We start from the raw sequence: 24,313 nt of genomic DNA, 5'->3' as shown, positions 1-24,313 counted from the left end.
GTTGAATCACGGTGACTCCCGAGGTCACTTCCCCTCCCTGTCACCTCCCAGGTGGTGACACACAGAGCCGGGGGTCTCTGTCTGGTTTATTGGGGCACCTACGCGGGGGGGACATGCAGGGGTGACAAGGGACAAACACAGCACACGCATCGGGGCGGCCGGGCAGTGCCAGCCCCTCGCCCCCCGTGTCCCCCTCCCTGTGCGTGGGGTGTCACCGCCGTGTGACACCCGGCTGTGCGGGGGGAGCGCCGGGGGCTGGGGGGACACAGAGCCCGGCCACAGGGGAGGGGCACACGGGGGACCCCGACCCCTCCCTCGGCCGGGACACGGAGGGGCACACACGGACCCGCCAGGCCCCACGGGGGGGTCACACCCGAGCGGGGACATGGCGGGGGGACACTGTGGGGACACGGCAGGGGGACACACACACACACACACACACACACCGGGGGGGGTAACACGTGTGTCCCAGCGCAGCGGGACCCCCCCGACACACACGTGACGTCCTGGGGACAGGACCCGGGGACACACCTGTGCACACCTGTGCACACACACACCTGTGCACCCCCCACCGCCCCGGGGCTGGGGAGCAGCAGGAGAAGGAGGAGGAAGAGGAGGAGGAAGAGCAGCACAGTCTGACAGTCCAGGGCAGGGCCCCAGGATGGGATAATGGGGGGTCCCAGGGGCCCCAAGGTCCCCACTGGCCACTGGCACCGAGGGCAGTGTCCGTGGGGACAGTGTCCGTGGGGGCAATGTCCATGGGGGCAGTGGCCGGAGCCCCTGTCAGGCCAGGCCCGGGACAGGCTCTGAGGACCCCAGGGGCTGGGGGCTCTGTGTCCCCACCTCCCGGGGTCAGGGGTCCCAGGGCTCTGGGTGTCCCACGTCCTGGGCTTTGGGGGTCCCACATGCTGGGGACAGGGGTCCTGCGGCCCCGGGGGTCCCAGGTTCCAGGGTGCGTGGGTCCAAGGACTCTGAGGGTCCCACATTCCGGGGTTGGGGGTCCCAGGGCTCCAGGGGTCCCATGGTGCAGAGCCAGGGATCCTGTGACTCCGGGGTTCCCTGCTCGTGGTGTCCAGGGCTGCTGGGCCGAGGGGTCCCACGTGCCGGGGTCAGGGGTCCCACATCCCGGGGTCCGGGGGGTCCCATGTCCTGGGCTTTGGGGGTCCCATGTCCCGGGCTCGGAGGACTCCAGGGGTCCCACGTCCTGGGCTCCGAGGGCTCCGGGGGTCCCGCATTCCGGGGTCGGGGGTCCCGCATTCCGGGGGTCCCGCCGCGCCCCGGCGCTCCCATTAGCTGCCGGGGTCGGAGCAGTGTCTCTGGAGCGGGGGGGTCCCCGGGGGGGTCCCCGCGGGCGGGGGCAGCGCCCCGGGCAGGGAGCGGCGCCGGGGGGGGGGCGGCTCCAGCAGCAGCACCACGTCCGGGGGGTCCGGGGCGCGCGGGGGGCGCGGGACCTGCGGGACAGCGGGGTCAGGGTCGGGGGAGGGGGGAGAGGCACGGCCACCCAGCACCGTGGGTGACCCCCGGGCACAGAGGGGTTGGAGGACACGGCCACGGGCACAGCAGGGCGGTAGCCCGAGGCTGGGGGGCTCAGGGGTGACCCCCACCCACGATGGACAGGAAGATGAAGCGATGCCCCCCCAAACCAGGCACACCCCCAGCATGGGGGGGCTCAGGGGTGACCCCCACCCACACAGCCTGATGGACAGTGGCGCGCCCCCGAACCAGGTGTCCCCAGGGTGCCTCACCTGAGCGAGCGGGCGGATGGGGGTGATGGGCAGGGTGGGGGGCAGCGGCCCCGGGGGGGGCTGGTGCGGGGAGGTCACGGCGCTGTAGGCGGGGGGCACCAGCACCTGGCGCTGCAGCAGGTGCACGATGGAGGAGATGTCCGAGCTCAGCCGGGATTCCAGCCTGGAGCAGCCGCGGGGGAGCCGGGCCAGAACGGGATGAGACGGGGGACCCCCATTCCTGCCCCTCCCCCGGCCCCCCAGCACCCCCCGCACCCACCTCAGTGGGGATGAGGAGGATCCAGGTTAGGGTGAGGGGTCTCCCGTTCCCCTCCCCAGTCAGGGCTCCACAGACCCCAAACCCAAAACCCCGGGCACCCCCAGCCCCAGCCCTCCCCCCAGGACCCCCCGCACCTGCCCCTGTCCCCCCCATCTCTCAGCTGGGACGGGGGGGGCTCAGCTTGGGGTGGGGGATCTCCCCTTCCCTCCCTTCCTGCTCCGGGTTCTCCAGACCCCTTTGGCAATGGGGGGGCTCCCATGGGCCCCCCTCAGGTCCCACCTGAGCCCCCCAGATTCACCTGTTGAGCTGTTTTTGGAGCAGATCCAAGCGGGATTCCAGGTCGGAGCGCTGGCGGCGGGTCAGGGTCGGGGGGGGATTTGGGGGGGGGCCGTGGGAACAGCGGGGGAGCTCCTGGTACTGGCGGCCCCGGGTGTCACCCCAAAAACTGAAGATGTTGGAGACCCCCGAGAAGGCGCCTGGAAGAGGGAGAACGGGTTTGGAGGGGGGTGAAGTGAGAGGGGAGGTTGAGGGGATCCAGGGCGAGGAGTGGGGTTTTGGGGGGGCTCCACAGCCTGAAACAGGGAGAGGAGGATTGAGACCCCCGTCCCCATCTGAGGGGGTGCAGGGGCAGTTGCTGTGGAGGGCTGAGAATGAGGAGGGGGTTCAAGGTTTTGGGGGGGGAAGGAATGGGGGGCTCCCTAAGCCCAGCTGAGGGGAACACAGCGGGGCAGGGGACGGGGGCTGGGGCAGAGCCGGGGTTTTTGGGGCGCGCTCTGAGCCCCGAGTGAGGAGGGGAGGAAGGAGCCGCCCCCCAGCCCGAGCCCCTCACGCACCTGAGAGGGGGTTGCAGACATCGCTGCCCCCCCGCTCCTCGGGCTCGGGGGCGGCCGGGGGGGCACTGCGGAACGGGGACAGCGCGGTGGCCCCCGCGGGGGGCGCGGGGGGCTCCTCCTCGTCACTGGAGCCGCAGCTGGACGGGCTGGGGGGGTCCCACTCGGCCGGGCCTCGGGGGGCTCCGGGGGCTTGGCCGTCCCCCCGCAGCGCCCGGGACTCCCCGGGACTGGGGACATCTGCAGGGGACAGGTCGGGGTCAGGGTGGGGTCACCGAGACCCTGGGGTCACCCCCGGGGGTCCCGGCCCCCCCAGGCCCTCCCGCCGACCCCCACCTTTCTCGGGGCGCCGGCGGAAGGAGAGCTTGCGGCGCCGCAGCCGGGAGAAGCCTCCGTCCAGCTCGTCACTGCCCGGGGAGCCGGGGATCATGTTGGTCTGCGGGGACACGGGGGGCACGCTTGGGGGGCTGCGGGACCCCTCCAGCTTGTCCGGGACCCTCCTGATCTCTCAGCCCCTCACAATTCGCTCAGCACCCCCTCCTCTGCTCAGACTCCCCACCCAAAATTGCTCGGAATCCCTCGGGACTGCTCGAATCCCCTCCACGTGCTCCGACCTCCCCCAGTTCCCTCAGGACTCTCCAAATTGGTCAGGACTCTCCAAATTGGTCAGGACCCCCCCCCAGCTTGCTCTGAACCCCTTTATTTGTTCAGGACCACAAATTTTCCAGGACCTCCCGCTTCACTTGCACCTCCCAGTTTGCTCAGGACCCCCCATTTTCAACCCCGCTCCCCCCTGGGGCCCCCCCCTCACGTCGCGCAGGTTGAAGGTGATCTCCAGGGTGCCCCAGAAGCGGTCGGAGAACTCGGGGTACATGTCCAGCACCTCGAGCAGGTCCTCCCGCAGGATCTTGTGCAGGTCGCAGTAGGTGAGAGCCCGAACGTCCGCCCGCGACTTCCCGGGCCGGGCGTGCAGGTGCAGCGGCTCCCCGAAGGTGTCGTTCTTACCTGCCGGGCGTGGGGGGGTCACCGGGGGTGCCGGGGGGCTCTGCACCGCCCCGGCCATCCCTGCAGTGCAGCAACACCCAAAAGTGTCCTTCTGACCTGGGGGGACCGGGGGGATCCCCGGAAGGGAGGGAGGGGTCGCGTCAGGGCACTCGGGCTGTGACCTGGGCTGGGGGGACACCCCGGGGCACTCACGGTGACCCCAAAGCTGAGGTGGCTCCAGAAGGTGCAGGAGTCACTGGGAGCATCCCTGGGAGACAGGGTGTCACCGGGGGGACACTCAGGTCGTGCACAGGACTGGGGGTCCCCAAGAGGCGGGGGTCTGTATGGGGCTCCCCCAGCACTAGGGATTGCCAGGATGAGGGGGATCCCTTGGGAAGCAGGTGGGCTGTCACCCGAGGAGCACCGGGGGGTCTCCAGGAGATGGGGGTGCCACCACAGGACCCCGTGGGGCACTGCGGGACCCCCGGGCCGCTTTGGGGGGCTCACCCAGGATGGCGACCACGACGTCGCCGCGCAGGATCTCGATGGAGCCGCGGGAGATGAAGTAGAGCGCGGTGAGCACGTCCCCAGCGTGCACCAGCGTGTCCCCGGGGGGAGCGTGTGTGGTCTTGAACTTCATGGCCAGAGCCCGCAGGCAGCCCTTGGTGGCCCCCCGGAACGGGGCGCAGTTCTGCAGCAGGCTGCGGTTCAGGTGCAGGCAGATGTCGGCCTGCAGGCACTCGGGGAAGCCCTTCAGCACCTGGGGGGGGACCGGGGGGGTCACAGGGGGGCACAGGGGGCGCGGCAGGTCCCGCAGGGTCTCGCCGCGTTCACATCGATGGCGCTGGTGCGGGACCGGGAGTGCTGGAAACGCGCCCCGAGTGGCGGGGGCTGGGGGGGGGGGAGCTTCGGGAGGTGCCGGGGGTCCCGCAGGGTCTCACCGCGTTCATGTCGATGCCGTTGGTGTAGGACCAGGCGTGCTGGAAATACTCCTCGAGGCGCTGGCGCAGCGGGTTGGGGATCTGGTGGAAGCGGATGAACTCGCGCACCCGCAGCATCTGCGTGTGGTAGCGCGCCGTGCCCGAGTAGAGCCGCTGGATGATGGCAGACACGTTCCCGAAGATGCTGGCGTACATCAGCGCTGGGGGGGGCAGGGTCAGGGGGGTTCTGCACCCCCAAACCCTCCCCAAACCCTCCCAAACCTCCACTGCCACCCTCCAGGCTGGGTGCAGGGTCCCTGTGTCCCCAGGCACGAGCATCGGGTGGTGGCCAAGGTGCTCCCAAAGGTGCTGCCGTACATCAGTGCTGGGGGGCCGTGTCGGGGGGCTCTGCACCCCCAAACCCCCCCACTGCTGCCAGGGCATCATGGAGGGTGCCCATTGTCACTGGGGGTGTCCATTACCACAGAGTGGCCTTTGCCACAGGGGCTCCCATCAGCACGGGAGTGTCCCCATCATCACTGACTCCAGTGCCCATTGTCACAGCGGTCCCCATCACCACACGGGTCCCCACTGCCACCAGATCCCCATAACTGTGAGGGTGCCCATTGCCATGGAGGGGCGTCATCATCACAGTGTGCCAAGAGCCACCAGGATCGCTGTCACCAAGGGAATTCTCAGATGTCAAAGCCCACCTGTCCCCCAGCACTGCCAAGGCCACCACTGACCGTGTCCCCAAGTGCCACATCCACAAGGCTTTTAAATCCCCCAGGGATGGGCACTCCACCCCTGCCCTGGGCAGCTGTGCCAGGGCTGGGCAGCCCTTCCCATGAGGAATTTTCCCAATTTCCAACCTGAACCCCCCCTGGCCCATCCTGAGGCCGTTCCCTCTCCTCCTGTCCCTGTTCCCTGGGAGCAGAGCCCCCACTGTCCCCTCCTGTCAGGGAGTTGTGCAGAGCCACAAGGGCCCCCCTGAGCCTCCTTTTCTCCAGGCTGAGCCCCTTCCCAGCTCCCGCAGCCCCTTCCCAGCTCCATTCCCTGGACACCTCCAGCCCCTCCAGGGCTCTCCTGTTGGGAGGGGCCCGGAGCTGCCCCCAGGATTCCAGAGGGTCCCTCAGCAGGTCCAGCACAGGGGGACAATCCTCTGGGGCTGGCACAGCCCAGGGGCCATCGGCCTCCTGCCCACCTGGGCACACCTGGGCACACGTGAGCTCGTGTCCAGTCACTGTCACCAGCCACCCCCAGGGCCTTTCCCAGGTTTCCAGCCCCTCTGCCCAGCCAGGAGTGTTCTGTGGGGACCCATAAGTGTCCCCAGCCCATGGATCCAAATCCCCCTGCAGAGTCTCCTGTCCCCCAGCAGAGCCACATCCCACCCACCTGTGTCACCTGTGTCACCAGAGGACAGGTGCCCCTGATCCCCGGAGTGTCAGTGAAGGTGTCAAACAGGGCTGGCCCCAGAACTGAGCCTGGGGGTGCTCCTACCTCACCCCCCCCGTGTGTGTGGTGCAGGTAGAGGTGTCACACACACCTGTGTGGATGTGCACACACAGCTCTGCACACACACAGGTGCTCCTATACCCCACGACCACTCCCACCCCATCAGGATGCAGGTGGAGAAGATCCTCTGGGAGCTGGTGTTGGGCAGGTTGGAAAAGGCCCCGGGACTCTCACACACACCTGGACACACACACAGGTGTGCAGTCACACCCTCACACACACACACACACACACACACAGAGGTGTACAGTCACACACACACACACACAGGTGTACAGTCACACACACACACACAGTCACACCCTCACACACACACACACACACACACACAGGTGTACAGTCACACCCTCACACACACACAGGTGTACAGTCACACCCACACAGGTGTGCAGGGACACCCTCACACACACACACAGGTGTACAGTCACACCCTCACACACAGGTGTACAGTCACACCCTCACACACACACACACAGGTGTGCAGTCACACACACACATACAGGTGTGCAGTCACACACACACACACAGGTGTGCAGTCACACACACACACACACACAGGTGTACAGTCACACACACACACACAGCCTCTCACGCCGGCCCTGGGGCTCCCCCACCCCCGGGCACTCACATCCGATGAGCATGACGCAGATGGAGAAGATCTTCTCGGAGTTGGTGTTGGGGGACACGTTGCCGAAGCCCACGCTGGTGAGGCTGCTGAAGGTGAAGTAGAGGGCGGTGACGTACTTGTCCTTGATGGAGGGCCCGAAGCTGCCGTTGAGGGGTTTGCCGATCTGCTGGCCCAGCGCGTGCAGCCAGCCCGTGCGCTGCCCCTCCACGTTGCCGATGGCGTACCAGATGCAGGCCAGCCAGTGGGCGATGAGGGCGAAGGTGCACATGAGCAGGAAGAGCACGGCAGCCCCGTACTCCGAGTACCGGTCCAGCTTCCGCGCCACCCGCACCAGGCGCAGCAGCCGCGCCGTCTTCAGCAGCCCGATGAGCGTGGTGGTCTGGGGAACGGCAGGGAAAGGGTTACAGGGGGAGCAGGGACCCTGGGGACCCATCCTCCCTCCCCACACCAGCAGCCCCCTCATTGTCTAGGAGGTGGGAGAAAGGGGGGGGGTCAGCAGTGAAGGGACACCCTCAGAACCCCGAAAGTGTGGAGGGTCCTTGCCCCAAGGCAGGCACCTCCATTCTGGGGGGTCTCTCCCTGCCCCAGGTGCCCCCCAGGGCGAAGGAGGAAAGGGGAGACCCCAGGGCAGCAGAGGCAGAGAAGTCCCACAGATCCCACAGGGGGTGCCATGAGCCCCTGTGCCCCCTCCCCAGATCAGCCCCAGGTGTCCCAGCCAGAGCACAGGTGGGCTGGGAAGGAGGTTCAGGGGGGTCACTGGTGGCGTCCCCAGCACCCAGGCAACAGCACCCAGCACTCCAACACCCACCCCAGCACTGGGGGCACGGGTGGGACCCCCAAACACAACCCCAGCACCCAAACAGCACTGCTACATCCCATATCCCCATGTTCCCGTGTCCCCATGTCCCCATGTCCCTGTGTCCCCGTGTTCCCATGTCCCCACGACCCTCTGTCCCCGGGTCTCCGTGTCACCTCCTCGGAGCCGGAGCCGAAGATGAGCAGGTCGAAGGGGATGGCGGCCACCATGTCGATGAGGAACCAGCCCTTGAAGTAGTGGATGGCGATCTTGGCGGGGTGGCTCACCACCTCCTCGTTGGAGTTGACGTAGGTGGTGCGGAAGTTGATGAGGATGTCGATGATGAACATGATGTCCACGATGAGGTCCACGACGTTGAGCGGGCTGCAGGAGTAGCCGCAGTGGTGCCGCTGCGCCTCCTCGGAGTCGCTGAGCAGGAAGGCGGCCGAGTAGGGCGTGAAGATGGCCGTGTAAATGACCAGCAGCAGGATGAGCCAGTCCCACACGGCCTTGAAGGGGCTGTAGTGCAGGATGGTCCAGCGGTGGATGCGCGGCGCCTGCAGCTTGTACTCGGGGAGCACATCGGCACCCAGGGACAGCACCTGGCCGGGGGACACGGGGGGGGTCAGGCCTGCACCCCTGCACCCCGCAGGATTCACCCCTCTGACCCCAAACCCCAACCAATGGGGTGCCTGGGGACGCGGGCTGGCGGCCTTGGCCACGGTGGGTCAGTGCTGGACGCAGTGGTTTTAGGGGTCCTTTACAACCTCAGCAGTTCTGGGACTCTGGGGGTGCAGAGGGACCCCAGCACAGGCGGTGAGGGGTGCAGGGACACCACCACGTGTGACCAGGGGTGCTGCAGGGCACAGGGGTGACAAAGCCACCCCACACCACAGAGCTGCCCCATAGCCCCCTCCTGCCCCACAAACACCACTGGAGCAGTTCCCACCCCACAGACACGATGCTGCCCTGTGCCCCATGGCCACGGCCATCCCCACTGGGAGCCTCCCCCTGGCACAGACCCCTCCACACGTCCCAGTCCCTCTGCAGGACACCTGGACATCCTGGGGCCACAACCCCAGGGATCTCTGAGGAGTCATGGTCATCCTTGGGGTGCCTGGGGTGTGGTCCACAGGGTCCATCACCCTGAGGTGATCTGGGGTGACCCACGGCCCCCCCGTCCTGTGCCCCACAGTGGTCACAGCCTCCCTTCTGCCCTATGGGGGTCCTGGTCCCCCTGCCCCTCATGGGGCTGTTCTGCTGCTGCAGCACAGGGATGGGATGGGTGCTGTCCCCCCCCAACCCCGCGGGCACCACTGGGGGGGGTCGGGGTGACCCCATCATGCAGAGCCAGAGCTTTATGTAACCCCCCAAACCCCCCCAAACTGTGCCGAGGACACAGCCTGGGGCCCCCCCAGCCACTGCCGGGTCACGGGTGGGCACAGTGTCCCCCGTGCGGCACCGGGTGGGCACAGGGCCCCCCCATGGGGCACACCCCCCCCCCCCCCCCCCCAGTACCGGGTCCCGGGGGCGCAGGTGGGGGCGGTACCGGTACCTTCTCCTCCTGTCCGTGCCCGGTGCCATCGCGGCGGAGCCCCAGGCAGGCGCTGCAGAGGGGGACCCCGGGCATGGGGCAGGGCCCGGGGGGGGGCCCGGGCTGGGGGCGCGCAGGGGAAGCGCCCGGGAACTCCTGCAGCAGCTGCAGGAGCGCGGGCAGCATCCTCGGGAGGGGCAGCAGGGCTCAGCCCCCGCCGGCCCGTGGGTGCCAGGGACCCCCGCACCCCGGCCCCGTGCCCATTGTGCGCCCCGGGACCCCCGGCAGCAGCGGGGACCCCCGGTGTGGTGAGCGCCAGCCACGCTCCGTCACAGCCGACAGGAATTATTGGGGCGGAAATTTTTCCCAGGCTGCTCAGCTGCTGCTGCCACGGCCACGGCCAAGGCTGCCCCCCCGGCCCCCCCATCACCCCCGGCACGCCGTGACACGGCGGGGACACTGGGCTGGCTGTGGATGCCCACGGGTGGCACGGCATGAGGTGGCACATGTCACAACCCCTCGGCATCCCCTGGGCACCCTGAGGGCACCAACACCTGCTCCAGGTGTGGCTGGGGGGAGAGCACCTGTCCATGGCAATGAGCACACAGTCAGGGTCACACACACACGGGGGACACGCCAGGGACACGCCGGGGACACGCCAGGGATGTCCCACACCCGTGCGCTGCCCATGGGCTGGGATGCGGTTCCCACCCTGCCAGTAAAGCCAAAACTTGTCCCCCAGTGCCACAGCCCCTGTCCCCAGGGGCCACCAGCCTTGGTGACCACGTGGGGCAGTGGGAACAGCCACGTGGTGAGGGGATATGGGAACTGGGAACACACGGCGACACCGCCGGGACACAGAGTGATGGCACTGGGACACACGGTGACACGCGGTGACACAGGCACACAATGCCAGAGACACAGAGTGATGGGGCTGGGACACGCGGTGATGACACCGGGACACGTGGTGACAGTGCTGGGACACACGGTGACACGCGATGACAGCACTGGGACACAGCAGCTCCTGCGTCACAGCCGCCACCCCCTCGCGGGGGATTCCCGGTGCCACCCGTGTCCCCCCGCTCCGTGTGACAGAGGGTGACACACGTGGGCTGTGTGCAGGGGGCCCCAGTTCCCACCCCCTCCTGGGGGGCTGCACCCCAACACCCCCCGCGTGTCCCAGGTGTGTCCCCCGGGGGTGTGACGGTGCCATGGCGGGGGGGGTCACACGGGGGTCTTGGGGACACGGCGGGGGGGGCGGTGACAGGTACCGTGACACAGCGCGTCCCCGCCGGGGCCAGCAGGAAGCCTGGGGGTGTCCCCAGGGGGGTCCTGGGGGGAGACCCCGACCCCAGAGCCTGCGAGGCCCCTCTGGCTGTGGCTGTGCGGGGGGGAGGGGAGGGGGGGCCGGGGGGCGGCTCCAGCCACCAGCCGCTCCTGCCGCTAAATTTATCGCAGCTGCCACGGCAAAGTGGGACAAATCCCGGCCTGCGGCGTGGGGGGCGGGGGGCCAGGGCCTGCAGAGGGCCCCGGGGGCACAGGGGGTCCCGGGCCCCCCTCTGGGCACCACCCGTTCCTTCTCCGAACCCCCCCATGGGCTGCGGGTGCACCCACACCCCCCCAAACTCGCCCCCACCACCTGAGCCCTAACTGGGGACCCTCCGGCCCCGCGGGCAACTGGGAAGGGATGGGGGGCAGGGGAGAGTGAGCAGGACCCCCCCAGAACAGAGCCCCAACGCCTCAGCCCCACAAACACACCTGGCAGTCCCCCCCAAACGCACCCCCGTCCCCACACCTGGCCAGCACCCCCAGTGCAGCCCCCGCCAGCCCCCGGCGTGCCCAGCCAGGGGCGAGGGGCTGTCCTGGCATGTCCCCCCCCGTGCCAGCCCCCCGCACACACAGGGGGCACACGCAGAGTCCCCCGTGGGTCCCCCAGCCGTGGGGGAGCAGCCCCCAGCCCAGCATGTGCCCCCGCCATGGGGACAGACCCCAGCCCCTCCCCGTGCCAGCAGGGCTCGGGGGTGCCACGAAGAGGGGCTGGGGACACCCCCACCCCCCCCCCACACAGGTGGAACCTCACTCCTGTCATATGTCACGACGGGGCCGATATGCGGTGACATCCCGACGCCCCCCGGGCCCGGTGCCACCCCCCGCTCCCCGCCCCGACACCCGTCAGTCACGGTGACACAGATGGCGGCGGTGCCGGTGACACGTTCGGCAACACGCGGCGACACGTCCCGCCCTGGTGACGCGTCCCCGACACCTGCGGTGACACCGACACCCCCCGCCCCCCCGGGACACCCGGCGCCGCACCTGCCGCGACCCAGACACCTGCGCCCACGGCGCACCCCAAATACCCGGGCCTGGCACCCCCCCGGGGCCCCGAGAGCCCCCCGACACCCTGACTGACCCCCTGCACCCCTGAGCACCCCCAGGGGGCACTGACCCCCCCCTCCGCCACTGCCCAGCCCCTGTTCCTGCCCAGAACCCGGCAGAGACCCCCCCTCCCTGCTCTGGCACAGCTCCAGAACCCCAACAGCTGCCCCAGTAAGTGGCTCACAGCCACAGACCCCCAGTAGCCACAGAACCCCAACAGCCACAGAACCCCGGCACCAGTGCCCACACCAACACCTGCCTCAGCAGACACCCTACAGCCACAGAACCCCAAATCCTGCCCCAGCACGTACCCAGCACCCACAGGCACCCAACACCAGCACTGGCAGATACCCCACACCTGCCTGGGTCCCCCACACCTGCCCTAACTCAGGCCCTGGCATCGCCCCAGTGCCCCAGCAGGGTCCAAGACCCCCAGAGCTCACGGACCTGAACACTGACACCCACCCTGAGACGCTGGGACCCCCGAGGACACCCCCGGCCACACGGACACTGACCCCCCACGACATCCCTGTCACCTCGCAGGTGTCACCCAACGTGGCCACCACCAGCGCAGCGCTGGCTGTCAGCCAGGTGACACCAGACCACTCTGGGGACACCCCGACACAGAGACACCCCAAAAGCACAGACACCCCGGTGCTGGGGAGCACCCCCTCTGTCCCCCTCCCAGCACTGCTGTCCCCCCAGGGTGGCACTGGGGTACTCACGGTGCTGAGCTGCGGCGTCGCAGCCCCCTCGGGACCCCCCGACATGGGCACAGGGGACACAGGGCCGCCCTGGGCGGGCAGCGACCGTGGCACCCGCTGCCTCTGGCACCCGTGGCAGGGTGGGGGACAAGCCCCGTGACGGGGTGACGTCCCTGTGGGATGGGGTGACGTCCCTGGGGGGCGGTGCGCCCGCCCCAGCTCCGACCCCTACCCGGTGACGTTGGCACTGACCCACACCCACCCCAAAGCCAGGGGCCACCGGCAAGGGAACAGCTACCGGGACACACCGGGGACTACCTGGGGCACACTGGGGACACCTGGGACACACTGGACACCACCTGGGACAAAGCAGAGGCCACGCCAGCCACGAGCCATGACCCCTCGCCACACCACAAGCCACCACGGCACAGCTGGACGGATCACTGGGCCCGGCCATGGCACCGGGTGGGCAGTGGGGTCCCATAAAAGGTCCCCCACTCCCGGGGGACCCTGGGGGCCCCAGATCCCTCTGGACCCCCAGAGTCGCCCCCCACAACCACCAATGCCCCCCCACTCCAAGCGTGGGGGTACCCCCGGTACCCCACACCCACTCACGGCAGGATGACCCACAGGACCCCCCTCCCCAAGCGGGAGACACTCGGGGGCTCCTCGGGACCCCCGCAGTCCCCTAGAACCGCCTGCTGCGACCCCCAGTGCCATCCCCTGCCCAGCCTCTCCCATCCCGGAGTGCCGACACCCCCGGGACCCCGCACCTACGCATGGCAGGATAAATTGCGGATCCCTGTTCCTGCCTTGGGGGAGACACCCCCCCCCCCCCCGAAAATCCCGGGACCACCAAACCCACCCAAACATTCCGCCCCTCTCCCCCCGCATCCCCGCAAGGGAACATCCCCGGGCCCCTGTGTCCCCGTGCTGTGGGACAGCAGCGGGACCCCGTTTCCTCCGCTGGGGGATCCTCAGGGGCCCCCCGGTGCCTCTCAAAGCTCCCCGATGTCCCCCAGAACCCCAAGGTGCCCCTCGGAGCCCCCCGGTGTCCCCCAGAGCCGCCAGCCGCGACCCTCGCTGTCCCCACGCTCCACCCCCCGCCCCCCGGCATGGGGACACCCCCGGGATGCCGTACCCGCGTGAGGTGAGAAGACAACAGGACCCCGTTCCCCCAGCGGGAGGACCCTCCCCAGAGCCCCCAGATCCCCCCGGTGCCCCCCAGAGCCGCTCGCCACGACCCCCGGTGCCCCCCCGCTCCGGTTCCCTCAAGGGGGCGTGGGGACGCCCCGGGACCCCAAGCTCGTGTGCGGCGGAACAAACCGGGGGTCCTATTTTCCCTCTCGGTGAGGACCCCGGCCCCCCCCCGGACCCTCCCCCCGGACCCCCCCGTACCTCCTGTGCCACCACGCTGGACACGCGCACGGCCCGGCGGACCCGGTCCCGCCGCTCCCCGTCGGGGCGGTCGCCGCGGTCGCCGCTGTCGCGCCGCGCAGGGGCCATGGCCGCGCTCCGGGGGTCCCCGCGTCCCCCGGCCCCGCGAGCGGCAGATGGAGCGGGGCGGGACCCCCCGAGCCCCCCCCGCCGCCCGCCCCCGCCAGGCCCCCCCCGGCTCCTGCCGTCGCCACTCCCCGGAGGAGGGACCGGGAGCGCCCGGAACGGCCCCGCGGGGACACCGGGGCGAGCTGGGGCACGGGGGGCCGCGGAACCGGGGTCTGCTGCACCGCCACCCCCTCCCCCGCTGGCAGCTGGCACCCGCAGCAGCCCACGCCCCACAAGGGATCCCCAAAGTGTGACTCGCACAGCGCTGCCAGCAGCGGGATGGGGACGGGGGGGATGACGGGGATGGGGGGGACAAGGACACTGATGGTGGGGACGGGGACAGTGACGGGGACAGGGACAGTGACGGTAGCGGTGAGCTGGCCCTGGCAGCCCCGGCTGATTCACGGCTCCCGGTGTCCCCATGTCCCTGGCCACTGCCCAGCCCTGGCAGTGCCCCACGGCTGCGCCCGCCCGGCCCCAACCAGAGGGACCCGGGGGGCAGCGCCCTCGCCCACCCAGCCGGTGCCAGCGGAGCCGGGGTCGGCAGGACCCGTGCCGGCAGTGGGGGGTCCCTGGTGTCCCCAACAGCCAATGATGCCCCAGTGACAAGCCCCGGCTGTGGCACCGCCGGGTCCCCACACACCGAGTGGGTCTGGGGTCCCCCAGCACTGTCCTGCCCCACCCGGGGATCCCCTCCAGAACAGACCGGGGGTCCCATGAGCCGGGGGAGTGCCACGGCCACCCCAGCCACACCAGGCCCCTGTCACTGTCACCCAGCCCGCGGTGACCTTGACGGGCGCTTGGCTCCGGCCCCGTGGGTGAATCACGGTGCCGCTGCAGGGACACCAGAGACTCCTTGTCCCCCAGTGCCACCAACCCGAGAGGCTGCGCCGTGCCCGAGCCGGGGACACCCCCACGCCCCCAGTTCCCGCATCCCCTGTGTCCGTGTCCTCGGTTTGCCCGACTGCAGAGCCGGGGCACCCCGAGACTCCATCGCCAGTACCGGGGGGCAGAGCCCGCCCCGGTGACCGCAGCCGTGTCCCCCCGTGTCCCCTCATGGCCCCAGTGGACACGGCGGGGGCAGAAGAGAGTGCACCGTCACCTTGGCATCACAATTAATCACCTTAATTAATCACGGCCGAGAAATCAAGATGTTCCGTGAGGAGCTGAGGGGGCCGGGGATGTGGAGTGGGGGTGGCCCAACCCCACAGAAAAGTCCCGCCACCCCACAGAGGGTCCCTTCACCCCACAGAGGACCCTGCGGCTGCTCCTGCGCCAGCGCGGGGAGCGCCCGGAGCTCCGGCAGCAGGGCCTGGAGCTCCACGTGGGAGCGGGGCTCCCCAGAGACCCCCACACGTGTGCGGGCAGGTGCGGGGCCGGGGGAACCCCGAGGGGGCCGGGCAGATGCGCCGAGGCCGCTCCGTCCCCCGCCAGCTGCCGGGGACCCCGGGGACAGCCCCGGCCGGGGGAGGCTTGGGGACACCGCGGGGCGGGACACACAGCGGGGCCCCCATCCCGCACAGCCCTCCGGGGATGCCCGGAACCGCCGCCCCCCCCGGATCATTAGCGGGGGGAAATCAGGGTGCAATTAAGCGGCGCCTCCTGCTCCGGCGGCAGATGGCGATTACACAACGGGCCGAGGATTAGCGGCCCCTGCCAGCGCCCGGCACCCGACAGGCACGGCACCGGTACCACGGCACCGGGTGAGGGTACACAGCATTGGGGTGAGGGGTACCACGGCATTGGGGTGAGGGGTACCACGGCATTGGGGTGAGGGGTACCACGGCACCAGCACGTGGCTGCCCCCTGAATCTCGCTAGGAGCCCCCAGACCCGAGTGCCCCCCGGCCACGGCACCCACCGCACCAGAACACTGCGGTCACGGCCCCGGCCAGTCCCCCCAGCACCACCGAGCCACCTTGGCACTGCCCAGCCAACTCCATTACCACCTGGTCACTCTGGCACCATGGGGACACTTCTGGCATCACCCGGACACTTTGGCACCACTCGGCCACCTCCAGCACTGAACATCCCCTCCAGCACTGCCTGGACATCTTGTCACTGCTCGGACACTTTGTCACTCCTTGGCCATCTTGGCACAGCCTGGCCACATCATCACTGAAATTGTCCAGGTGCCTCGGTACAACCCAGCCATCTCTGGCACCAGCTGGGCACCTGGCATCACCTGGCCACCCCCAGCAGCACTATGGCATTTCCTTTGCCACCTCTTGGCCATCCCTGGCATCTCTAGTCACCTCCAGCATCACCCAACCAGCTCAGCACCACCCATCCCCAGCCCCCAGGGTCTCACCTGTGTGACCTTCTCGGTGACGTTGTGGGTACGGTCGCGCAGTTTGGTGGGGGCAATGATGGGCCGGGGGGCCGGGGGCGGGGCCAGGAGCCCCCCCGGCTGCAGGTCCATGAAGTTGAGGGTGATCTGGGGGATGCGGCCGATGGCCCGGAACCGCGCCAGGTCCGAGTCCGACGTGGAGTTGAGCAGCGCGCTGCGAACGGCGGCCACCGCGCCTGCGGGGACACACCGGCACTGTCACCGTCCCACGGCTGTCACGGGAGGGCTGTCACCAGGGCACACCGAGCCTGCACCCCCAAGGCAGGTCCCAGAGCTTCCCAAGGCTCCCGGGGCAGGGGGCCCTTGGTCCCTATGGGGGTCCCGCAGCTCCCAGGGTTGGGGTCCCAGAGCAGGTAAAGGGAATGAGGAGCCCAGGGCACGGGGAGACCCCGAGCCGTGTGACAGCGGCCCCCGAGGGACCTGCAGAGCTGCTCTCAGTTACCTTTAATATCGTTATAGCAATTGTCCCTCATCTTAATACGCTTAACGAGCTCTGGGGCCAACGAGGTGAGCGATTCCCGGGGCAATTCCCGGAGCGATTCCCGGGGTGATCCCACACTGTGGCTTAGGGGGCTTCAGGATGGGCTGCGAGGGGTGGAGGATGGGTGGAGGGTGGCCCAGCCGTGCTGTGGGGCAGTGGCACGGAGGGTCACCAGGGTCCCTGGCTGTGGCTGCCCCGATGTCCCCAGCCCTGGTGACCGCCCCCGTGGCCGTACCGGTGCTGGAGCCGCGGTGCAGGCCGGCGCTGGCGCTGGCGTGGCGGCTGTGGCAGCGCTTGTCCCCGTCACCCTTCATGGCCTCGATGTCATCGACGGACGACGCCCGGCGCAGGCTGCGGAGGCTCTCCCGGGACCGGCGCTCCCGGGACCGGCTCCTGGCCAGGCTGTGGTTGGCAAAGGCCAGCGCCAGGCGCTCGGCCCGCGGGGACGATTGCGTCACCGGTGGCTCGGGGTCCCCCATCAGCGCCGCCTCGTCCTCGGGACGGTCCCCAGCACCGGGCTCCAGCGAGGACGAGGCGTCCTCAGGGCCCGAGTCGCTGGCGGGCAGGGCCGGCTCCATGGCCAGGGGGTCCATGACCCCTGGGTCCACGACCACCACGTCCGGCGGCTCCGAGGGCTCGGGGGGCAGCGATTGGCGGCTGCCCGTGAGCGCCAGCAGCTTCAGCCGCAGGGACCGGCTGCGTCCTGGGGGGGGGACGGGACTGGGGTCAGGGCTGGGCTTGGGGTCGGGGTCAGGATCCAGCTGCAAGTCCCCGCCACGGTGCTGCTCCAGCCACAGGGATCAGCTGCACCCTGGGATTTGGGGTTGGGGTCAGGGGCAGGGTCTGAGCCTCCTCCCCATGGTACTGCCCACCCTCCCCATGTGCCCTACAGCAACACTTGGGACATGGGGGCAGCAGGACGTGGGCTGACAGCAGCCCGGTGGCATTTCCCCATTCCCCCTGCAGAAGCCAAGCAGGAGGGGGTGACCTGGTATCCCTGTCCCCCCACACCTGGGGGTGACCCGATGGCCCTGTCCCCCTACACGTGGCGGTGACCCGGTGTCCCTGTCCCTCCATACCTGCAGGGCCCCAGGGGGCTGGCGTGACCCAGTGGTTGGTGCTGGGGGCCGGGGCCTCCCCGGGCTCAGGCTCCCTCACGGCCTCGAAGTTGAGGATGAACATGATGACGGTGCCATCCTCGTTCTTCACGGGCACCACGTCCACCAGGCACGGGAAGGAGCTGCCTGCGGGGAGGGGGCGGTCAGTGACATGGGGGGATGGCACTCCCACCCGGGAGGGCACCCCTGCCTGGCCCCAAACAACCTGGGAGACACCGTCCCTGTCCTTCTGGGCATCCCCTCCTGGGGAGCACCCCCTCGTGCCCCCACATTCCTGACGAACCCCCGTCTCCTGCCCCCACATTCCTGCTGAACCCCCCTCTCCTGACCCCCACTCTGGGATCACCCCAACACTGACAGCCCCAGTGCAGCTGCACCACGGGGTAAACTGAGGCACGGAAGGGTGGGGGTGTCCCCTTTACTCCCCCCAGATGTCGTGGCCATGTCTGTGCGTGGGCAGCGCGGCCCGGGGGGGGCCTGGGGGGCTCTGGGGGTGCCGGGCAGGGTTAAGCCGCTCAGAAGTCGTTAACAGCTGTGGCGTTAATCCGGTGCCACAGCTGGGGGCGGGGGGAACTGGGGGTGATCAGGGCAGCCCGGGGCAACCTCTGGGGGGTGGGGGGGGCATCCTGCTGTCCCCCGGCAACCCTCACCCTCAGGGCACCCCGGGGGGACACGTGGGTGACGCCACAGCACCGAACCCCCCCCGTCGCGGTGTCCCCCCGGCTGGCGCCGGGCCCGGCAGGCTGGTACGGCGGGTGCCAGCTGGCACTGTCCCTGTGCCCGTGCCCGCGGCGGGGGGATTCCCTGGCGCGCGTGGGGCCGCGGGCTGGGGGCCAGCACCGTGCGGCACAGGGTGGCCCCGGGCTACCGTGAGGTCCCACCGCCGCGAGGGGATTAGCGCCACCAGCATGTGGCCGCTGCTTTAGCCACCCCCGCGGGAATCGTGAGGCCCCCCGGTCCAGCTGCTGACGGGGGCTGGTCCCGGGGCGGGGGCTATGGGGGGACCCCGGGAGTGGGGACAATGAGGGCACCGCAGTGGCAGAGGTGCACCCCGCACTGCAACGGGACTCTCCCCCCTTGCCCCCCTCACCCCAAGTGAATTTCCCACCTCCACAGCTGTGCCCCAAATCCTCCCGCACCCCCACAATGCACCCCCAGCACCCGCACCGCTCCCCGTGACCGCCAGGGACCCCCAAAGCGGGGGGACACCCCTGCTCCCCCATCCCTGCACCGAGGATCCAGCCGCACCCCCAGGCTGGCAGCCAGGCTGGGGACACCCCTCTGGCACAGGGGGACCCGCACACCCCGGGGTGTCACAGTGACAAAGCCCCGATCCCGCCCTGCACCAACCCCGGGGGCCACGCACGGGGGGGACCCCAAAGGCCACAGCAGCACCTGGGGGTGTCTGCGCCCCCCTCCCTGTGCCCCGTGCAGCTCGGCGTCCCCGAGGTGTCCCTGCGGGACACAGGTACCCCACGGGCCCCGTGACCTCCCCGCGTCCCCGGCTCCATAAACAACACGTCGCAAAGACAAATGGCTGCAGCAGCGGCGGCTCCGCGGCGGCTCCACCGCGGCTCCAGCACGGCTCCAGGGACCAGCACACCGCACCGGGGACTGGGACACGCCAGGGGCTCGGGGTGGGGGCTGCAGGGTGGCGGTGGGCACCACGACACGATCCCCGTGGGATGGCAGCGACACCAGGAGCACCCACCGGGGATGCTGGAGCCACCGGCAGCAAAGTCCCTGCCCCACAGCGCCTGGGGGGCGCAGGGCAGCGAGTGGAACCCCCAAAACACCCTCCATGCCAGCCACACAGCACGGTGGTACGGGAGGAGACAGCCGTGGTGGCATCACTGCAGCCCCCAGGGTCAGCCCCCACCGCAGCAGCCTCGGCCAAGGGGCCCAGCAGTGGGAGCAGGACACCCCAAATCCAGGGCTGAGCCACTACCAAGGGTCCCACCCCCCATCCCAAGGGACAGCCAGTTCCCATGAACTGCCCCTGTCCCGGGGCGGGGTGGTCCCAGAGCACCCCCAGAGCCTCACAGAAGCTCCCAAGGGCTGGCAGGGGCTGGGGCCCCTCTGGGAACCCCCTGTGCCACCTCTCCCTCGCTGGTAAGGGGTGACATCCCCACGCTGCTCGGGGGGCACAGCGGGGGCTGTCGAGGTCGCTGGGGACCCAAGGCAGGCCCCAGACAGGAGCCCCGTTCCCCACACCCCTCTGGCACAGCCAGATCAGTGTCACCCTATCGAGGGGGCACCACGGGGGGCACCCATGCCCACCTGTGCCCCACAGCCCAAAGGGCACTGGGGCATGCCAGACAGAGCTGCTGCAGCAGGAGGAGGGTCCCAGCGCCAGGAGTGGAGCCTCTGGCCCCAGCCCACCAGGGCTCCTGGGGCCACGGTGGCTCTGCATGGCGCTGTGGCCACGCCGGCAGCTGGCACCAGCTTTGTTTACTCCAGCACCGGAACCGGGGCCGTGTGCCCAGAGCTGGGACAGCTGTGGTGACAGCCGGGACACCTGGCACTGGCACGAGGCCACGGTGAGGGGAAGCACCGGCAGTATCCGGGCTCTGTGGGGCACAGCTCCCAGCTCCTGGCACAGGGACCCCCGGGCTGTCATCGGCCCGGTTATTCCCCACCCCCACAGGGGTGGTGGCACTGTGATGCCCGATGCCAGCTCAGCCCACTCCACCCTTGACCTTGCTGCAGGTGACACAGCCCCCCCGCATCTCCCATTCCCCTCGGCGGGGATCACTGCACCCCACAACCCCGGACCCACAACACGCGGCTTCCTGCGGCCCCACCTGGTGGCCACCAGGAAAGGCTGAGGACTCGCAGGGCGCCGGTGCCCATCTGGAGCCACCAGTGCCAGGGTCCCACCCTGCTGGGAGCCATCACGGTGCTGGAGGGCACTGCGACTCCCCGGGGATGGCAGGGTCCCGTGGGTTCCCACCTGTGCCAACAACTCCTGCCACCCAGGTGTGTCCCCGTGCCTGCCGTCCCCCTGTCCCCAGCCCAGCGCCCCCCGTACCATCCTTGTGGTAGAAGCAGATCTCCACCTTGCGCTGCCACACCTGCTCTCCTCAGTGCACCCCTCCTGTCCCTGCTGTCCCCTGCTGTCCCCCGCCCCCAGGGGTCCGTACCATCCTTGCGGTAGAAGCAGATCTCCACCTTGCGCTCCTCAGCGCCCAGCAGCGCCTGTGCGATCTGGGCGGCGGCGCGGCGCTGGGTGCGGGGCCCGTGCAGGAAGTCGCAGGTGCTGGGCTGCTGCATCACCTCGGCCCGCGAGTACCCGCAGAGCCGGCAGAACCCCTCGTTGCAGTAGATCACGGCACAGTTCTCCACACGCGCGTTCCCGATGATGAATTTGCGGCCTGGTGGGAGAGAGGATGAGGGGTCAAGCCAGAGCTCCCCCGGTCCAGCAGCCCGTAGGGAGAGTCCTCCCCATCCATCCATCCATCCATCCATCCATGGCTCTGGGTTTCCCAGGGACAAGCACTTCATCAGTCATTCCGCTCGCTCCCCAGGGACCCCCTAAGCTGGTGGCATCACCACCGTGGGGACACCAGAACTGTTGGGATCCCACCATCACAGGGACCTCATAACCACGGGGACCCAGGAGCTCCCAGCACTGCAGGGACATCATCATCACAGGGACCCCACAACAGCAGGGACCCACACTATTGCACCATGAGGACCCCCACGACTGCACAGATTCCTTAGGGACACCACTACCATGTGGACCCTGGGACCCCCACCACCACACCCTGAGGGCAGCGGCTCAGCCAGGCCAGACCCCCTGACCACAGCCTGGTCCCCAGCAGGGAGAGCCCCCCCCGCCCGACCCATGGGGCAGCGTTCCCCCCAGACCACTGCCCTGTCTCCAGTCTGGGGGATGCTCAGGGCCTGACCCCAGAGAGGTGATGGGAACCCCCAGACTTTTCAGTCTCCCCAGGTTTCCCTGCACCAGCTGCTGGGCAGTGCGGTGAGGGAGCATCGGCCAGGGGGGACCCCCAGTCCCGCAGCAGCCTGAGCTGGTGGTGGGGGCTCCACACCTCGGGGAGCGTGGGGAACGCCCGGTCTGGCAGCCCAGAGGCAGGGGCTGCTGGAGGACAGGGTGGGCAGTAATCCCCCACCAACCAGGTTTGTCCCCATCACCCAAGCCCATCTGGAGATAGGGACTCCCGGACATCAGGGTGAGCAGCGTCCCTCTCCAGCTGGGCTTGTCCCTGTCACCCCAAACTCACCCGGGGCTGGGGCAGGCGCTGCCCCTCCGCAGCTGGGCTTGTCCCCATCACCTCAAACCCACCCAGGGCCACGGTCCCCTCGCTCCCTTCCACACCTGCTGCTCCCCGGTGTCTCCCAGCCCCCTCCCCGGGCGCTCCCCCCGCGCGGTTCCTCCCCGGCTCCCCCCGCCGCCGGCGCCCCCCACTCACTCTGCCCCTCGAACTTGCGGATGATGGTGTCCAGGAAGGTGTTCTGGGGGGCGACGTGCCCCCGCCGCACCGGCATCGTGCCGGGCCCATGGGCAGCGCCGGCGGGGCGGGGGGGCCGGGGGCGGGGGGGGCCCCGCGCCGCGGGGGGTCCCGCTGCCCTTGAGCCAAGGACGGCGCCGCTCCGGGGGGGCCCGGGGAACGGGGGGGGCCTCCCCCGGCCGGGGCCGGACCCCGCCCGCCCCGGCGCGGTGCGGTGCTGCGGGGCCGGGGGGGTCCGGGCCGGGGAGCCGGAGGGGGGCGGCGGGGGAGCCCCCCCGCTCTACCCGCCCGGTGCGCGCCGCGCCATCGGCCTTATTTAGTCACGGAGCGGCCGGGGGGGAGCGAGCCCCCGCCCCGCGCGCTCCGCGCCGCTCGGAGCGGGTCGGAACGCTTCGGCTCCGTTCGGAACGGCTGCGCTGAGCTGGGCTCGGCCGGGCTCGGCCGGTTCGGTTCGGCGGGGATCGGCCCGCTTCGGTTCGGTTCGGTTCAGCTAGGTCAGCTCGGCCCGGCCTTACCCGGCCCGGCTGAGCTCGGGCGGGCTCGGCTGGGTTCGGCGCGGTTCGGCTAGGCTGGGTTCGGCTGTGCTCGGCTGCACTGGGCTCGGCTCGGCTCGGCCCGGCCCGGCCCACGTTCGGCTAGGCTCGGGAGGGCGTGGCCAGGCTCGTGGGGGCCGAGCTCGGTTCGGCTGGGTTCTGCTGGGCTGGGCTCGGCTCGGTTCGGGCGGGTCCGTGCGCTCGGCCCGGCCCGGCCCGGCAGGCGCGGCGGGCGCTGCGTGTTGACAGCGGGGCCCGGGGCGGGGCCAGCGCGGGCGCAGCCAATGGCCGCGGGGGGGGCCGGGACCCCCGCCCCGCCCCGCCCGGGGGCGCACCGAGCGCCCCTTGGCCACGCCCCCCGCCCCAGACACGCCCAGCAGCAGCCGGGCCACGCCCCCTCCCACCGGATCCCCGCGACACCCCGGGGGACACTCCGGTCCCTGTCCCCCTCTGCAGTGGGGGCACACACCCGGACAGGTGGGACACAGGGACACCGGGACACGGGGACACGGGGACACGGGCACATCGGGACACCGGGACACGGGGACACGGGGACACAGGCACATGGGGATATGAGGACACAGGGACATAGAAACACAGAAACATGGGGACACCATGACACTGGGACTTGAGGACACCTGGACATGAGGACATGGGGTCACTGTGTTACCAGGACACCGGGACACAGGGACATGAAGACATGGGGACACCAGGACATGAGAACACAGAGACATGAGGACACCAGGACACTAGGATATGATGACCATGAGGATTTGGGGACGCTGAGTTACCAGGACACCGGGACATTGGGACATCGGGATATGGGGACACTGGCACAGCAGGACACAGGCACAGGGACAATGGGACACTCAGGGAAAAGGGACCATGTGGGGCAGCACCAAAGCTTCCAGCACAGCCCCAGCTGGGTCCTGCTGGGAGCCTCCCAGCCCCAGTCGTGCCATCCTGGCCCAGCCTAATCCTCTTCCCAGTCTAGCTCCAGTGTCAGCCCCAGCACCGGTCCAAGACCAGCCCTTGTCCTAGGCCCGATCCCAGTCTAATCTCAATCTCTATCCAATTCTAATCCTACTCTCTGTTGTAGTTCTAGTTCCTGTCCCGTTTCCAGTCATGTCTAGTCCCAATCTCAGCCCAGACTAGAGCTCATCTAGACCCTATCCGGTCCAGTTGTGGTCCCAGTCTCAATCCCAGTCTGGTCACAGTCCCAGTTAGATCCTAATCCCAGTCCTTTTTCCAATCCTGTCCCAATCCAGTCTGGTCCCAGTATCAGTCTCCATCCAGTCGAAATCCCATTTCCAGTGCAGTCCAATCCAGTCCAAGTCTTAGTACCAGTTCAAACTGCAGTCCTAGTCCGCTTCCAGACCAGTCCAGTTCCTTCACAGTCCAGTGCCATCCCAATCCACTCCCAGTACATATCTGGTCCAGTCCTGGTCTCAGTTGCAATCAAAAACCAGTCCCAGTCCAGTCAGGATCTCAGCGCTGTCCCAGTCCAGACTAAACCAAATC

General features: G+C 69.4%; 1 protein-coding gene across 1 annotated transcript; it reads right to left on the bottom strand.

The window, feature by feature from the left end:
• Positions 1-68: 68 nt before the first annotated feature.
• KCNH2 (potassium voltage-gated channel subfamily H member 2) lies at positions 69-22,322 on the bottom strand. Its single transcript, XM_014890406.2, has 15 exons — positions 22,221-22,322; positions 20,928-21,158; positions 17,746-17,910; positions 16,902-17,369; positions 16,147-16,361; positions 7,854-8,279; positions 6,882-7,260; positions 4,760-4,959; positions 4,326-4,578; positions 3,646-3,839; positions 3,171-3,270; positions 2,838-3,074; positions 2,303-2,480; positions 1,746-1,908; positions 69-1,451 (listed from the first exon to the last, which is right to left on the bottom strand). Exons 1-15 carry the CDS (start codon positions 22,294-22,296, stop codon positions 1,290-1,292), a joined length of 3,447 nt encoding a protein of 1,148 aa, XP_014745892.2. The 5' UTR covers positions 22,297-22,322; the 3' UTR covers positions 69-1,289.
• Positions 22,323-24,313: the final 1,991 nt, after the last annotated feature.

Source organism: Sturnus vulgaris, chromosome 1 (assembly GCF_052056855.1).
Source record: "Sturnus vulgaris isolate bStuVul1 chromosome 1, bStuVul1.hap1, whole genome shotgun sequence".
Lineage (NCBI taxonomy): Eukaryota > Metazoa > Chordata > Aves > Passeriformes > Sturnidae > Sturnus > Sturnus vulgaris.
This window is presented reverse-complemented; position numbering and strand designations above follow the sequence as displayed.